Source organism: Hoplias malabaricus, chromosome 5, assembly GCF_029633855.1.
Source record: "Hoplias malabaricus isolate fHopMal1 chromosome 5, fHopMal1.hap1, whole genome shotgun sequence".
NCBI lineage: Eukaryota > Metazoa > Chordata > Actinopteri > Characiformes > Erythrinidae > Hoplias > Hoplias malabaricus.
Window position 1 is genome coordinate 16,618,246 of NC_089804.1, and position 18,175 is coordinate 16,636,420.

The following is an 18,175-nucleotide window of genomic DNA, read 5'->3' on the forward strand; positions in this document are numbered from 1 at the left end:
ATAAAACCTAACACGGAATGGTATGGTCCAGTGTAGGGGTGGGTGAAATCGTATTTCAAGATTATATATATTTATTCATTCATTATCTGTAACAGCTTAACCAGTTCAGGGTCGCAGTGGGTCCAGCCCAGAATACACCCTGGAGGGGGCGCCAGTCCTTCACAGGGCAACACACACACACACACACCCCTACGGACTCTTTTGTGTCGCCAATCCACCTACCAACGTGTGTTTTTGGACTGCGGGAGGAAACCGGAGCACCCAGAGGAAACCCACGCGGACACGAGCAGAACACACCAACTCCTCACAGACAGTCACCCATAGTGAGAATCAAACCCACAACCTCCAGGCCCCTGGAGCTGTGTGACTCCGACACTACCTCCATCCATCCATTATCTGTAACCGCTTATCCAATTTAGGGTTGCGGGGGGTCCAGAGCCTACCTGGAATCATCGGGCGCAAGGCGGGAATACACCCTGGAGGGGGCGCCAGTCCTTCACAGGGCAACACAGACACACACACATTCACTCACACACTCACACCTACGGACACTTTCGAGTCGCCAATCCACCGGCAACGTGTGTTTTTTGGACTGTGGGAGGAAACCGGAGCACCCGGAGGAAACCCACGCAGACACGGGGAGAACACACCAACTCCTCACAGACAGTCACCCGGAGCGGGAATCGAACCCACAACCTCCAGGCCCCTGGAGCTGTGTGACTGCGACACTACCTGCTGCGCCTTAATTTATTTATTTAGGGGGGGTCATCACCCACGTTTGAAAACTGCTTATGATGTAATATCTTATTATTATGACTTAGGATCTTATTATAATTACAGCGTATGGTGTTTTTTCTTCAAGATGAGGAAACGGTCTTCCATAGAAATATGGCCCAGTTTCAAAATGATTGGCATTTTGATTCTGGCCTATGTATTACAGAGTGGACCCCAGCCATATTGAATCTGAGATTTGTATCAGTGATTGTTCTATAAAAACCGAGTCTCTACCGCCAGTTTATTATATAATGAAGTCCAAAAAACTAAAGTTTTGTTATTTTTGTTTTTTAAACAAGATATTATATTCTTATTTTTAATTTAATATTCTTCATTCTTGTATCATTATATATTTTTAAAAAATAATCTTGCACGTTTAAAAAAACGAATATTTTAATGTTCTCCGTGTCTGGAATTCAGACCCAACCGACTGCATTCTGACTACATTACCCAATATTCCCTGCGGCGTTGCGAGATGTGACGTAACGAAGGTATATAAAAGCCAATGCCGCACGCTATGACGCCCTCTTGAAGTCGTTGCTTCGCTCGTGGAGGTGAGCATTGCTGTGTTCTTTGAGAGCCAAGAATCCAAACCAATCCTCACTGCCTAAGAGCCATCTGTTAATATTTCCCTCTTTTCTCTCTTTACAGAAACGCTTCCAACATGAGAGCGAAGGTAAGTAGGAGTTTTGTTGCTGTAGTTGTTGGTTTTATAGGTATATTAATGAGAAACAATGTGCCTCTTGTTCTTGCTCAATATTTACTATTGATGGGGTCTACTTATGCTTCAAAGTAAATGATTGCTACAAAACCCTGCATGCATTTAAATCGGTTGATTTGTACTCTATTGTAGTCCTAGAAGTTCCCGGGTTGAATGTGTTGTCTATATAGAAAATGGCGGAGGAGTCTTATGCTTATGGCGGCAATGAAAATCATTGCTTCCAGAAGTGCGTTTAACCCCGGTGCATCAGAATACGAATGTAGCAGCGAAATTTATAATATTCCTGTAGGTTTTAAACACACAAAAGGCGGCAGACAATTCATGTTTAAACGCAGATAACCGTGCTCCTGACCATGCTTGCTGCTTAGCCATGTTGAGGCCTAACGTTACTGTACCACGACAATGGCTTCTAGCTTCACAAGCAGCTCTTATTCAATCAGATTTTCAAGGCCCTTTCTGCACATTTTACGTTTATATTTTATGATAAACTCGTTAGAAATGCCTTTATTTAAGATTATTTTTCTTTGTATTAATTAAACTTGGAATAGCCTCACCCTTAAGTTTGGGTGGTACTAGCTTCTCTCTATTTTACAGCCAGTAATGAATATGAAGGATGTCTAGTTTTATGCCAGACAAAACTACGTTCAGCTCAATCTTGTAGAGGCCAATATTTTGGTCAATAATTCTCCACAGAAGAATACTTGATGCAGTAAGAATGTCACAAATTACTGCAGCACGTCTTACTACACCACGTGTATTAAAGCTAGAATTTAATTAAGTGAAAACTTACCTTACATAATGAGAATTCCTTGTTTGTTCAATCTGGAAAGCTGGTGAAGAATTGTTTTAGTTTTGAATGTAAAACTGACCCAAATGATTTAATTTGTGTAGTGCTGGACTAGATAAAGACTGAAAAAAATGAGCTGGCCATGTTAAATTGTTTATAATGTCCGTGAGAGCATTTTATTCTTTTTTTTTTTTTTAAATGACGAGCCAAGTAATGTCTTGGTTCTTAATGTAGGCAGCCTTGATGGCGTCGTGAACAAGTATTAAACAAATTGACATGATTGTTCACTTCTAGCTTCATGTTGGCAAGCAGTGTTAGTCTCATAGATCTAAAATTTGTTGTCTTATTTGGTAAATGGTGAGTGTCTGTATTGAAAGCTGTATTGCATGTTAAATTTGGTTTTGTACTGAACACTGTCTCTTGTCATTTATATTTCAGTGGAGAAAGAAGCGCATGCGCAGGTATGTAGTAGTCATCAGTCTTTAATTTCATGAGGCTTTTTTTTTTGGTGTTTATAGGAAATTGTTTTATTTATTTTTATTTTTTTGCAGGCTGAAGCGTAAAAGAAGAAAGATGAGGCAGAGGTCAAAGTAATCTGCACCCTGTCTGCTGCAGCTGGTAACCAGATCTTAGGTTTTCCTTCAGAAAGAGTCTTGCAGAGAGCAACTGAAGAGGTTTCTGTCATCTACCACCTGATGTCCTCGTGAAACCAGCCACCACCTTCACAGAAGCACCCATCTCCTGGCTGCCCAGTTGGCTCAGTCCTTGGACTTGTGAACTCTTTGGACATTCCATGCTCAACAGCTCAGCATCTTTTTGTTAATACATACAATAAAATTGTTTTAAAAATGTACTCCTGTGGGGATTGCGTTATTAGATGTAATGGTGTCTTAGTTCTAGTCCTGTTTCCATATACAGGTTATGCAGTAATTTTCCTCATCCAGATTCTTTTTTTTAACTTGGTCTGAGGTGGTTATGGCACTGGGAAGGTTCTTGAGTTTTAGAATAGAATACTTAACATAAATGTCCGTACCTGAGTTTTGTATAAGACTTGCACATTTGCATACAACTTGCATGTAGATACTAAATTTGTGCATTGTGCTAAAACTTGTATTTACATAACTATACATCAGGGAAACATGACCTTGTAAATTAACGTTTTAAGTAACAACTCTTAGCCATTCTGTGGTTAGGCAGGCAGGCACTCCTTGTATTGGTATTTTGACTTGGCTGCTTATGTACCCTTAATTTTCCATTTTACCAAATGTAATATAGCTTAGCAATGTTTCTTGTTAAGCTCATGTTGGTATATTCAACTGAGCTTCAGAAGTCCACACTAGTTATCTAAGGTTAATAACTTTAATGCTTAGATCTTACAATTTAACTGAGGACTTCCATGAAATTGGTTTAACTGTCTGGTGTAATAGGATACCAACCCATATTAGTATCCAGTGCAGATTAACTCAGATTCATAAATGTTCAAAGGTTTTATAGTCGGCGGCTGATTGTAATAAACAATTTGTGTGCCCAGGGTCGAAAACGTGCTGCTGCTTCATGGCATTTCTTAGATTTCATACACCCAATAAGACGGAGACAACCTGACAGTTTTTCAGAGCCTTTAAAACGGTCTGACAGTTTAAGATGGCTGATCTACACAGTTGAGCATTCGATTTGTATGAAATTTGATCAATTAGGGTTAGGATTGCATGTCAATTCAATGCTTAAGACCGCTTCACATTAAAGGCTTGTCTGTAGAATATTGGAAACTACTTGAATTTGTGTTAAACATTTATTTTTAAAAAAATGGTCTGAAACATTTCTACAGTGAACTGCCAATATGAATAAGTTGTGTAGTTATGCCAACGTCCCTGGAAAAATCCCGAGAAAACGCAGGTAGACTCGTTAGACATTACCTGAAATATGCGGAGGGTTTTTACACTTAATAGATTTATAATAGATGATAATTTTGCTTTTTTGACTGTTCCCTCTCTTTATATACAGTTAGGGTTTCCGGGAGGCAGACAATATTTATCAGGCTGTTTAAAAGTCCAATAATCCTGGCAGAAGAGCTCGTCACGTGGTGTAAATGTGTAAGCCCTGAAGGGCAGTGGGAGAACAAGCTTCTGTGTAGTGCAGTTTTAAGCTTGCCGCGACGCCTTCTCTCCTCATACATTAACGGATGTGGTCGCAAACTCAGTTCAAAGGTGGTGCCCATGTGTGTCGCTGTAGCTTCACGAATGTATTTCAGCTATAAACCTGTAGCTGTATTTTTCCAACATGCCTTTTTTCTGTGTTTTAAATGAGACCAAAGACGTTTGTGGCCTATCGAACTTTAAAGGGCCCATATCTTAAGCATATACGTGACCCCTTTTTTTGTGAATGCAGGAGTTTCGTATAAGACTTACATGTTTGCATACAGTCCATACAGCTCACGTGGATACGAAGATTGACAAACTTTCAATTTATTAGTTATTTTTTATGTCACATAATACAAATGCTCTGTAGGCTTCAAAATGCTATATATTTATTATGGTGTCGTTGTTGTATGGATTTGGCAATTTTGAGACATTTGTACGTGAGATTAGTGGGGATTTCATTGTCACTCTTAAAAACTTGAATTTCCATACAGCAACTTTACAGCAGAGAAACCAAAACCTTGAAAAACCTATGTAAGTTAATGTAACAATTTTTAATATAAGTAACAACTCTATTGCCCTTTTTGTGGTTAAGCTTTGACAAATTGCAGGGGGAAGCCAGAAAATAGTCTAAACCCACTAAACCTTTCTAATCTCTGCCTTGTCACTGATTTGCAGCCGCACCGGAGTCACTGCGTGGACCGGAGAAGCACTCAACTGCCTTATTGTCTGTTTATAATCGCTCTACAAGATATGAACTGCTTAAGAACACTTTTTTAATACCTTCCAGATGTTTTAACACAAAGTTAGCTATCGAGGCTTTCCAAAACTAACTTTATTGCTAATATGAAATGATGATAATAAAAATATTTGGTACATTGCTTTAAAGTTCTTTCTGTTTATTAATTAATGTCACAATCATACAGCTCCAGGGACCTGGAGGTTGTGGGTTTAAGTCCCGCTCCTGGTGACTGTGAGGAGTGTGGTGTGTTCTCCCCGTGTCCCCGTTGGTTTCCTCCAGGTGCTCCGGTTTCCTCCCACAGTCCAAAAACACACGTTGGTAGGTGGATTGGTGACTCAAAAGTGTCCGTAGGTGTGAGTGGTGTCACCCTGTGAAGGACTGGCGCCCCCTCCAGGGTGTGTTCCCGCCTTGCGCCCAGTGATTAAGGGTAGGCTCTGGACCCACCGTGACCCTTAATTGGAGAAGCGGTTTCAGACAGTGATTGAATCAATGCCTAAAATATATTTTCTGTTCATCACAATAAATAATAAACAAAAACCCTGATGTCTAAAAAGTGTTTTCACTTATTCAGCATCAGATATGCAAGAAGTCCTGCAATTAATAGACACACCTCGCAAGGTGACATAATTGTTTCTTTAGATTTATAATGTCACAATCCCTGGATGTCTGAATCTGCCAGTTGAGACGGTCATTGAAACAATGTTGTTAAAAGGCAGAAATGCTCAGCAATGATCTGCTTTTAGCTTTGGGCAGCTTTTTTTGAGGGTGCATTGAGTCTATATTCCCCACTGGTAGGTTGTAGCTGACTTGTGAAGCCTTATGACGATCGAGTTTGTGAAGAGACAAAGTGGGAGATGCCAAGTTCATACAAAACACGCCCCTACATGTCGAGACCAGAGAAAACTCAGCCAAATTCTCAACGACCTGTCATCAGTTTTCTCTTTGGATTGAAGAGCCTTCTCGTTCTTCAGCGTGTGGCTGACCCGTGTTGCTGAATTATCAGCCCCGCTTTTAAGTCTTTCTTTCAGAGGCGAATGGATTGAACATCTGTTGGGTGTTAGGGGGTCGCTGCTGAGCTGTGCGAGAGAGATAGCGCGCGCGCGCGTGTGTGTGTGTGTGTGTGTTGATAGAGAGTAGCGGTCCGCTGCTGTACCGGGGAGAGAGCCGAGGCCATGGCCGCGGGAGAAGATGCGGATTCGGCAGCAGTTTCTGGTTCAGCCGCCGAGGAGACTCCAGGAAAACAGGCCGTGGCAGTGCTATTCGGATTCGGAAAATGCCTGCTCGCCCTTCTGCCTGTCTACCTTGCCGGATATTTCGGTCTGAGCCTCAGTTTTGTTCTTTTCGGCCTCGCTGTGTACGTGGGCTGGCGGCAGCACCGCGACGGTAAACAGGCTAGACTCAACAGCGCTCTGTATGCACTCCACAGCGAAACATATTTCACTAGCGGCTCCGTGTTCAGCAAGAGGAGAGACCTGCCCGCCTGGGTAAGACCATGAGAGCTTCGCTTATACACCTCATACACAGAACCTGGTAAGACCCTGCACGTATGGACACGTCATACAGATGTGTAGGGCTCGGGAAACATCTGTACAGCAATATGTCTCCCTTCAAAGCTCAAGATATCAAACTTATAAAAGTGATAGCCTGTTGCCTACTGATGCAGAGAGGAGTTTCAGGGTTTTTATTTTCTTTCAAGTATAAAATAACGGTGTGTTCAAAGTGCAGAAATGTGTTTTCTGTGCAAGGCAGGTTAAAATGTACAAACATTTGAGCAGGGGTGACCAAGATTTTACACAAATCTGCAATTAGCCTACAGTTCCACTGCTCCATTTGGGTCATTTAGAGAGAATACACCAGCAAGACTTATTCAAACCTGGGATAAACACATTCTTGCACAGAAAGTACATTGTTCAGTATTCAGTATATCTGTTATAATAAATCCAGTTATTGACTGAACCCCTAAAACTCAACCCTGTTCACTAAACTTACAGATTTAAAAGTTAAAGCCAAAAAAAAAATCACTGAATGCTTTAAAATGGTTTAGAACTCTACACATTCAGTCAGTATTGTTCACGGTAGTGAAGATTTTAACACCTCTGCAAGAAAAAGACATACAATTGGGTGATTTCCTTCCTGTCATTTTAATAAAGGACAATGGTTGTCATTTAGTGTGCAGTCCAGTCCAAATATGTGAGGAAACCTTCACCTCATACAGTAGCCAGAATGTTTTTGTGCATGTTTAGGAAATGTTTAAGCATAACAATTATGTGCTATTGTAATCATTTGCCTTTAGAATGGCATATCAAAGTTATGCATAGTATATTAATATGGTCATGCTGACATTATCAGTAGTTTAAGACAAAACATATATGTAGTACTTCTTCGTGTTCCAGACCTATAACATTTGGCCTACATAGATGGTGATCTGGTGAAAGCAATGACAGTGGGAGAAAGCTGCTGACACTCTTTCCCCCAACATTCACATGTATCCCACATGCTGTCTTTGACAGTTTGTGTTGGTCTTGCTTCTGTTCTGTCTCCTGTCTGCCACCCCCACCTCCCTCATATTCACAGTGGCACATTCCACAGCCCCACCAGCGCTGACTATATTTGGACATTTAAGGATGTAATCTCCAGGGCCTTAGTCAGCGGGCCATGAGATTCCATTGTGAATCAAGCAAAACAGTCAAACTAGGGCCAAAATCTGCTCAAGGGAGAATTACAAATATTTTTTAGGAAATATGTCAGAAATTGAACTAAGTGGGTACTGGGTTAGAGGCATGTAATTTGTATCATATATTGTTTTGGTTGCCTGGAAGGGTTTGGTCAATTTACCCACATCCTCTTTTACTTCTGTAATTTTAGCTGCGCAGTTTTATTCTATCAATGTATTGTAGTACTTTACATTACTCACTATGTGGTGAAGCACTTTTGCTAGTCGTTATACAAGTTTAGCTCAATTCAAAGTCTTGACTGCTTATGTTAGGGTCAATTGCTGTACTCCTATGAAATTTTGACACATATAAATATGTCTGTTGAGGCATCAGTTTTCAAATTGTGCCCATTTACAGTTAAATAACACACATAGTCTTCAAACATTTGTTGTCTGCTATTTTAAGGTGCACATGTCATGGTTACGGACGTACTACTGCATACATGTTTTTAAAGAATTATTGCTACAAAAATTGGATGCTCTTGAGTAGCCAAACATGAGCCTGAATGTCCATGCACAGTGCCAGCATTCACACTGAATGCAATCATATTCTTACTATGTTGTTCTAATATCTAATAATGATTGGGTATAAATGTCATGATTGGGTATAAAGGGAGTATCCCTGAAGGGCTCAGTCATTCACAAGCAAGGACGTTCATGTTGTGAACAACTGCATGAGCAAATCATCCAACAGTTTAAGAACATTGTTTCTCAACATACAATTTCATCATGTACAGTCCATAATATCATCAAAAGATTAAGAGAATCTGGAGAAACTTCTCTAAGTAAGCGGCAAGGATGAAAAGGACTGAATGCCCCTGACCTTCGATCCCTCAGGCGGCACTGCATTAAAAACTGACATCATTCTGTAACGGATATTACCACATGGGCTCAGGAACACTTCAGAAAACCATTGTCAGTGAACACAGTTCATCACTCCATCTACAAGTGCAAGTTAAAACTCTACCATGCAAAGGGACCCAAAAACGCCACCGCCCGAGCTCATCTAAGATGGACTGAGGCAAGTTGTAAAAGTGTCCTGTGGTCTGAAGAGTCTACATTTCAAATTGTTTTTGGAAATCATGAACATCGTGTTCTCCGGGCCAAAGAGGAAAAAGACTGTCCAGATTGTTATCAGTGCAAAGTTCAAAAGCCAGCATCTTTGATGGTATGGGAGTGTGTTAGTGCCCATGACATGGGTAACTTGCACATCTGTGAAGGCACCAATAATGCTGATAGGTACATACAGGTTTGGGAGCAACCTATGCTGCCATCCAAGCAACGTCTTTTTCAACATCCCTGCTTATTTCAGCAAGACAATGCCAAACCATGTTCTGCATGTGTTACAAAATGGCTTCGTAGTAAAAGAGTGAGGGTACTAGACTGGCCTGCCTGCAGTCCAGACCTGTCTACCATTGGAAATAATTGAAAAACTCCCGCAAGGCGGGAATACACCCTGGAGCGGGCGCCAGTCCTTCACAGGGCAACACAGACACACACACACATTCACTCACACCTACGGACACTTTTTGAGTCGCCAATCCACCTACCAACGTGTGTTTTTGGACTGTGGGAGGAAACCGGAGCACCCAGAGGAAACCCACGCGGACACGGGGAGAACACACCAAACTCCTCACAGGAGCGGGAATCGAACCCACAACCTCCAGGTCCCTGGAGCTATGTGACTGCGACACTACCTGCTGCGCCACTGTGCCGCCAAAATAAGTGAATATTTGCAAAAAAAAACAAAAAAACAAAAAGGTTTTTCCGTTTAACTATAACTATCTTGTCTTTGTAGTGTTTTCAAATGAATATAGATTGAAAAGCATTTGCAAATTATAGTATTCTGTTTTTATTTATGTTTTACACAGCGTCCCTTGCCTTATATTTTCAAGCACATTATTGTCTGTATCAAGCTAAATATCAGTACTGAATGCTAGTTTATTAACAGTATGCCGCACTCTTACAAATTTATTTGGGTACTCTCAGATGATTGTGTCTTTCAAATATATATTACCTAGTTCTTTTAGAGATTTCTGACAATTCAGAATACAAATTAGTAGCCAAATAATGCAATGATATATGTTATATCACATAAATGATTTTAATTGGACAGTGTCAATATTCTCAATATAGATCAGATAAAATATGTCTGTAATCAGGAATGCAATATTGACCTGTGTTTATAATCGTATCATATTAAAGTGTGCTTACTCTTTTTTTGTGCAGGTCAATTTCCCAGACGTGGAGAAAGTTGAATGGCTTAATAAGGTATGAAATCCTACCACAGGGGAAAAAAAAACAATGCGCTGAAAATTTGAATATTGCATAATTTTTTTAGAACATTTTATTTCTCATGTGCCTTCTAGCTTATAAAACTTTTTTAAGAACCATGGGGTCTTCATGTCCTGTGTGCTTAAGGCCTTTGGCTCTTGGCCATTTTGTTCATTACTGTTGTTGATGAACACCTCGTGAAGAACTGTGACTAAAGCCGTGCTGTTTTTAGCAGTCTTTGGCTTGATCTGATTTAATAAATGTATCACTGCAATGTAGCGTTGTCATGAAGTCTTGCTCAAAGCAGAGACTTTGGCAAGGTCATCAGTAAAATAAAATTGGTCTTGCACAAGCCCACTCTTTCAAGGCATATCTCACTGTTCCTGCCACATGATTCTTTTTTTCACACTCCCCACCCTGCCATTTTTTGAGTCAGCACGCTCTCTATATTTCCTTCTTTTGGAATGTAAGCCTTTCTTGTATAATGCTAGGAATTTATCATACAAATCTGAGTAATCCCACAGTGGGGAAAATATAGCTTGAATGAAAATGCCAAAGCAAATATAGTTTGCTTTTTGGGTTTAAGGATTTTGAGGAACATGAGCTTCAGAACCACTCACCTTAGCTTTGGAACTGGGGTGTCTAATGCCATATTTCACACCCTGACCTTAAACCTCAAAATTCTGAAGCAATGACAGGATATTATTTATGTTTGCAAAGACTTTAAAGGCATAGTTTAGTGTAATATTCTAATGTTACTAACAATAAATGTGAAGCAGTAGCCACAAAGCATGATCATCTTTTACTTAATACTAATTATGTTGGTAGAGACTCAGTATTACCCTGAAAAATATTAATAGTCTGCTGTGTTCTTGCCTGAGGAATTAAACTAATAATTGTTTCTATGGGAATTTAACTTTGTGCAATTTGTTGATACATTTTGGCAATATGTTAGCCGCACTTACATTTGATTTGAACTGTTTCCTTAAGATTCCTAAGATGTTCCTCCTCACTTTGGAGTGATGATGATATGCACCTCGAAAAATGCTGGAGCTTGGCACAGATTGTCTGTTGTCATGATGTCCGTTGATTCTAGTTTTTTTAATGATTAATAATTTACTCTATCATCATTCAAATAGACATTAATATTTTGTTTCAGGGTGTTGGGTATGTTGTTTTCCTGTAATAAAAATTGTTGAGTCACTGAGAACCCCTGAGGAAGTGGGGGATTTGTGGTTAGCTGATGTGAGAAGATGTTTGGTGATCAACTAATGAGAAGTTATCATGAGTACAAATATCAATTTAACCCAAATGTAGGACACATTTTGTTAATCATGTGGTGTTTATTATAGAGGAATATTGATTTTACCAGTGTAGTATTATATAATGGTGTGTAATGCATTGTAATATAATAATGTAATGCAATATATTACATGAAATTCTATGTTAAACTAAGCTTGGTGCTTTGAGTAAAGTTTCAACGGCATTGAGTATATTTGTACTGTGCTCATTTACATATAATTTACTTATCAGAAGCTACTGCAATATGATTATAACAAGTCAAATAGTTCCTGCATTGTCTTTGTTGTACAGATCCTGCAGCAGGCCTGGCCATTTGTAGGTCAGTACTTGGAGAAACTGCTGGTAGAGACGATTGCCCCCACAATCAGGAACTCCAGTGCCCATCTTCAGACTTTCAGCTTCACCAAAGTTGACCTGGGAGATAAGGTGTAGAGCTGTTCCTTATTTAACTTGTTAAGCCACGTTTCAAGTGTAAATAAAAGTTATGTGACAGTGTATAGTAATTTAAACAAATTCCAGTGAGATTTTGATTATGATCTAATATGAATCTGAAGTTATTTAAATTTGTAGAAATCTGGCAAAATAATAATTCCAGCATAAATTCTCTTATTTAAATGTGATGTTCCCGATTGTATTAAAAAACATTTTTTGTGTTGTCACATTTGCTAGTGCTTCACTCTGTTTGCCTGCTGGAAACTGATCTAATGTGTTTACAAAACCCTAGTGTAAGTAAACAAGTTAAATGTGCTAGGCGTTCTCTGTCTCTTTGCACATGGCAGAAAAACGGCAAATAGCCCTCCAAACTCTCAAAATCACAAAAAGAGATGAGAATATTGCTTTGCTCTTGCTCCATCAGTGGGTAATATTGACTTATTTTTGTTGTTTCAGATTATTTAGATAAGACCACACTCTAAATTCAAAAGAAGTGCTAAAGTGCTACAAAACTAAACATCACAAGTTACAAACAAGTTTCTGCCTTAATTAAAAAAGTGAATACAAACTTATAGACAAACTTCAGCCACGTACAAACAACAGACTTTTTTCATCTAACACACAATTTCACCATAAAAGGCACAGAGTTTCTGAACGTAAACAAGCCAAACTTCATGCAATGCCTCTACTGGTACAACTTCTGCAGCATAGATAATGCATATCTTCTTCAGGCCTCGTTCATTATATTTTGCAAGAGTGATTTTTTTTTCTGCAGGCCGTGAAGGTGGTTGGAGTGAAGGCTCACACTGAGCATGATAAGCGTCAGGTGTTACTGGATCTTTATATCAGGCATGTCCATTCCTTAACTTGCCTATTTGCCTAAGGAGCAAAGAAGGTATATAAACACATAGCATGGTGGTGGGTTAGTTTCTGATTTGTGGTTCTTTTTCTGCAGCTATGCAGGAAACGTGGAGATCAATGTTGAGATAAAGAAGTACTTTTGCAAAGCTGGAGTAAAAGGGATTCAGGTAAATATCTTGAAAATGGAGAAACAACAGGACATATCATTCACAAAATTAGTTTCCCAAGTTTTTTTCTCTCTCTCCTCAGCTTCATGGAAAGCTGAGAGTGATCCTGGAGCCATTGATCGGGGACGTTCCTCTTGTTGGAGCTATCACAATGTTCTTCATTCGGAGACCTGTGAGTGCTCATAATCTGCTGCCTTCTTAATACCATTGTAGTCACATTATTGATTGTAGCAGGATCACGTTCTAGTTTAAAAATTTTAATTAATTAATTAATTAATCAAAATATATATAAACATTTTCATTAGATGTATTCACTTGATTTGAAAGAAGTGGTGATATTTAGTTATGGTATTGAATTTGGTGAAAGATTGTTGTAATGTCTTGATCACAAAAATAATATTTACATTCTGTTCAAATATTGACATTGGTAAAGATGTAAATGCAGACTCTGCAGATATGTTAAAATGGAATGCATATGAAATTTAAGTTTTATTTTTGTAAGAGTGTAATTATGTAATAACATTTAATTAAGTTTAAGTGAAAGAGTGGTAACTGTAAAAAGTCTCCTAAAGGTTACAATTTAGAATGTTATATACAAAACCCCTGATATGACTTGTAAAGCACTCACTCCTGTTTATGAGACTAAATATTTTCCACAAGGGACATCATCGAATACCTTTTGATTAGTCATAAAATCAGAGCTTTGCTTCAATTACATCGTGTCTTTATTGTTTTAAATCAGCAAATACCAGGAATTTGACACTAAACTTTTTATTGCTTTTACAGAAGCTGGACATCAACTGGACAGGACTTACCAACTTATTGGATATTCCAGGTCTAAAGTAGGTGGCATGATATATGTGTTTGTCTGTTATGCTAAGATGAACATCATGAATTGAATTCATTTGAGCTATTGTTCTTCTGCAGTGTTTTCCCATCTATGCCATAATTAGTGGGACACTGAGGTGATTATGCCAGCTCTGCTGAGTTTACCTTGGTTTAAATAGCTGGGGTAAATCACAGACAATAATCCAAATATCTATGTGCCATCAGATCCATATTCTTAGACAGACTACAACATAACTCATTATGTCACATTACAGTCATTGCTTATAAGCTTTCATACTGCACTATAGTCTGTAGAGTTGATTGTCTTTGTTGTTGCCTTGCCCCATTTTCCTGCATTCATTTACAGTGCCATGTCGGACACTATGGTAATGGATGCTATCGCCTCTTTCCTGGTGCTTCCCAACCGCCTCACTGTCCCATTGGTGGCCAACCTGCATGTAGCACAACTGCGCTCCCCTCTGCCACGGGTAATGCAGAGCCAACATTGCTGCAACGTTTAGCAGCCATATAACCTTCATTTTTTAGATGTGGAATATATGGAAAAATATTATATTTATATAGACATTTTCACAGAAAACATGGCAATAATTTGACACATTTAGCAACATTTAGGAAGGTCATAAAAAGTCTGGCTACAATAAATTTGGTTGCACTGCACTATATCCAACATATTGGAAATAGATGTTTTCACTATTACTGGGCTTTTGAGTAAAGAAAAATGCTTGTCTTGCTGATTAATGTCATTTGGACTTGAGGTAAAATTGTGTACTAATTATGTTATATATTTTTCAAGATTAACATTTTTTTAATGGACATATGCTATCATTAACATTATAGCTTAGAGTTCACAGACGTCAAATATAGAGTTGAATAGTATTTATTTGCACAGACTTTAAGTATTATTATACTCTGCACAGGGTATAGTGCGAATCCACCTGCTAGAAGCCGAGAACCTGGCTGCCAAGGACAACTTTATAAAGGGCGTCATAGCTGGCAAGTCAGACCCTTACGCTGTGCTGAGGGTGGGCACACAGACCTTCACCTCTCACCACGTGGATAACAACCTCAACCCCCAGTGGAGGGAGATGTATGAGGTACATGAGTGAGAAACACAGCCACGCTGTCTTTGCTGCGCTGCCGATAACAGTATTCATGGTCTCTAGAAGGAAATCTGAGCTGGATGCCAGTAAATTTCTCATAATGCCTTTGTAATTTACCACATATACACAAGGCACAGTACTCTATTGTGCAACATGATGTTGACTCCATGGTTCCAAACCCATGACCTCAAGCTGATGTAAATTATGTAATTGCAAGAATAAGATACTGAGTTGTTTATGCACATTTTTATGCACAATATCATGTTGGTTTTCTAAGTGAAGGGAACACATTTCTGCACATTCACAATGCATGTAGCATATCATAAACTTTATATGATATATGAAATGTGAATATTTTTCTCTTATATTAAAATCAGCAGATATATCAGAATAAATATCAGAAAAATGTCATGTTTAAGTGTATTCCCTTTAGAGGATATGTGCAACCTAGCCACAGGAGTCGAAAAGTTTGTGAATGATTTAAGGGGTTTAGATAAATGTTTGTTTAAAGTTGACTCTGTTTATATTTAGAATGACTGGATTAATATGGTTTAGTATAAATATACTCTGGTCATTATGCTATGTTTGCATATTCCTCAGTGTGTAATTGAATATTGTAGCCAAGGTGATAATCACATTTTAACATTACAGAGAGATATCATTATCCAGGATCTGTAAAATCATATCTGTGGTTATTATTGTAACCATTGGCAACAGAATGATGCATGAGGGAGGATGTGACAGTCATGTGGGTAGTGATAATAGTTATAGATAAATAAGTGTTGTTTTTAATATAAGGTTGTTTTAATATAAATTTAATATAAAGTTAATGTTCAGCAGTGTAGCACTAAGGGATTATTTTGACAGTCCATGATCAAAAAATGTATATATGTGTGTGTGTGTTAGGTAATAGTTCATGAAGTTCCTGGCCAGGAGTTGGAAGTAGAGGTGTTTGATAAAGACCCTGATCAAGATGATTTCTTAGGAAGGTACTATGTTATTTTATGTTATGCTGAGTGTTTGTAAAATAAGCTGGAAATACCCATTTTAGCCATACACACCCTAATCTGAAAAAGCCTCTTCCTCCCTTTCTCCAGCTTCTCTCATAACTGCTTTTTATTCTGGTTTGCTCTCAGAGTCAAGTTGGACTTGGGCCTTGTGAAGAAAGCAAGAGTTGTTGATGAGGTTGAGTTCATGTTATTCTTATGTCCTTCCCATTCCTACTGTTCTTGTGTCCACTTACTTTCATTATGCAGTTTGTCAACAATGTTACATGAAATTAACTTGTGCATGTTTTTTATATCTGACAAATGCTTGTTTTACCATTCTCCTACTGAGTGGTTTAGCTTAATGTTGTGTTTTTTTTTCCCCCAACTTCTCTGTCTCTATGGTTTCAGTGGTTCCCTTTGAAGGATACACCATCTGGCAAGGTTCATCTCAGGCTTGAGTGGCTCTCACTGCTGCCCTCTGCTGAGCGCCTTAGTGAGGTGAAACTTTCTAAGATTAATAAAGTCATAGCGGGGCTAAGCTTTAACCAAGGGGATCTGGGGCAATTGCCACATAGTAGCAAATTTCTTTGGCGAGGTACAGATTAAGCAGAGCCACAATTAGATGCTGCCTTTACAAAATATAAAAAAATAATACCGTCTACAGTTAGAAAAAAAAACAAAACAAAAACTTATTAAATACAGATCTCTGTAAAATACACCTTCATAACATCGGGAAAGAACATAAACATCAATTCAGTCTGCCCTAAATACTGCAGTGTTTAATGCATGAACAGTAACTGGCTTTTTCAGCAGGCTTACTTTACATTACAATAATCAAGTTTCCTCTGCTTGCATAATGCTATTTCTAACTAGTGCATCAATGGCTTTTCAATTTGGTTAATTAAAGATTGTAACCTGTTTTAGGCTTGTTTCAAGGCTAAAAAAAAAAAAATCTGAATCTCAAAATTATAAACCGAATACCTAACCAACAAACAAATATCCAAATATTCCGGGCCAGCCCTTTATAATGTTTGACTCTGACAGACAAAAAATGATTTTGTTGAACAAAAGGATACTGGTGAAGTGACTCCTAATATTCTATGGGGTGCTGCAAAAGCAGTACTTTGTGGCAAAATAATATCTCTATCCCCTTGACAGATTCAAGAGAAAAACTAGAGATATTAAGAACTTCAAAGTAAATTACAGGAATTAGAAGTGGTTCATGCAAAAAAAAAAAAAAAATGACCACAGAATACTGAATCAAATCAAAAAGCTAAAACAGGAACTTGATGCTTGATGAGGAGATGGAGAAATGAGCTAGGTTCGTTAAACTGATTTTATAAAGTTAGCCCAAAAGCAATAAAAATTCTTTCATGGCGATTATGGAAACAAAAAGCTGAGAACACTGTAAGTGGAATTAGAAACCCTCAAACAAATATTATTAGTAGTAAAATGGAGCATATTCAGTGATCATTTAAGATTTATTATACAAAATTCTATAATCAAACTGACGTAGTAGAAGCAGGGAATATACAATATTTTTAAGACTCGTTAGATCTCCCAACTATAGGAGTAGTCCAAAATGAAGAGTTTACTACAGATATAACCAAAGAGGAACTGGAAAAATCCATCGCAAACCTTAAATCAAAAAATATCCCCAGAAGTGATGGTTTCCCATTGGAATGGTATAAGGTATTTAAGAATCAGTAAGTTGCTAAGTTGTTTCAACCATATACTTGTAGGGGAGAGAATACCACCCTGGTGGAATGAGGCCATAATTTCAGTTATCTCTACAGAAAGGAACGATAGAAAGGATTGCTCATTATTTCGACCCATCTCAGGGAGAATACTAAAATAAAGGGGATAGCAGGAGGGGAAGGTTTTAAAATATGTTTTTATGCAGATGATGTGCTCCTATCTTTGGCAGACCCCAACTTCAGTACTTCCAGAACTTTTCTCACTTCTAGAACAATTTGGATCTTTCTCAGGATATAAGTTGAATATAAATAAAACACCAATCCTCACATATAATTCTCAACCTGTGGGTGAAATTAAAGAAAAATACACATATAAATAGAGTACTACTTATTTAAATTTACCAAAGGATACTATGAATTTGTAACAAAATAACTATGTCCCCAGAAATAAAGCAATAAAGTCAGACATAGATGGTCAGTATTGTCCCAGACATGTCCAATAGTATAGAAATTATGAAAATGAATATTTTGCCTTGCCTGCTGTATTTATTTCAATCATTACTGGTCAATATCCCCCGAAATCAGTTTAGGGAATGGGATAAATGGATATCAAGGTTTATATGGTCTGGAAA

At 38.3% G+C, this 18,175-nt stretch overlaps 1 protein-coding gene and 1 long non-coding RNA gene across 2 annotated transcripts in view; both read left to right on the forward strand.

Annotated features, from left to right (window-relative positions):
* Positions 1 to 1,258: 1,258 nt before the first annotated feature.
* Positions 1,259 to 3,135, forward strand: LOC136697030 (uncharacterized). Its single transcript, XR_010802668.1, has 4 exons — positions 1,259 to 1,328; positions 1,426 to 1,450; positions 2,721 to 2,743; positions 2,834 to 3,135. It is a non-coding gene; the product is annotated as an uncharacterized lncRNA (long non-coding RNA).
* Positions 3,136 to 6,106: 2,971 nt separating this feature from the next.
* esyt1a (extended synaptotagmin-like protein 1a) overlaps positions 6,107 to 18,175 on the forward strand; it is a 32,544-nt gene continuing 20,475 nt past the window's right edge. The window contains exons 1-12 of the mRNA XM_066671286.1: positions 6,107 to 6,643; positions 10,102 to 10,143; positions 11,740 to 11,874; positions 12,656 to 12,729; positions 12,836 to 12,908; positions 12,991 to 13,080; positions 13,695 to 13,750; positions 14,104 to 14,224; positions 14,675 to 14,851; positions 15,764 to 15,846; positions 15,994 to 16,042; positions 16,255 to 16,344. Of these exons, the coding sequence (XP_066527383.1) occupies positions 6,332 to 6,643; positions 10,102 to 10,143; positions 11,740 to 11,874; positions 12,656 to 12,729; positions 12,836 to 12,908; positions 12,991 to 13,080; positions 13,695 to 13,750; positions 14,104 to 14,224; positions 14,675 to 14,851; positions 15,764 to 15,846; positions 15,994 to 16,042; positions 16,255 to 16,344 (1,302 nt within the window). The 5' untranslated portion in view covers positions 6,107 to 6,331. The remainder of the gene's footprint in view (positions 6,644 to 10,101; positions 10,144 to 11,739; positions 11,875 to 12,655; positions 12,730 to 12,835; positions 12,909 to 12,990; positions 13,081 to 13,694; positions 13,751 to 14,103; positions 14,225 to 14,674; positions 14,852 to 15,763; positions 15,847 to 15,993; positions 16,043 to 16,254; positions 16,345 to 18,175) is intronic.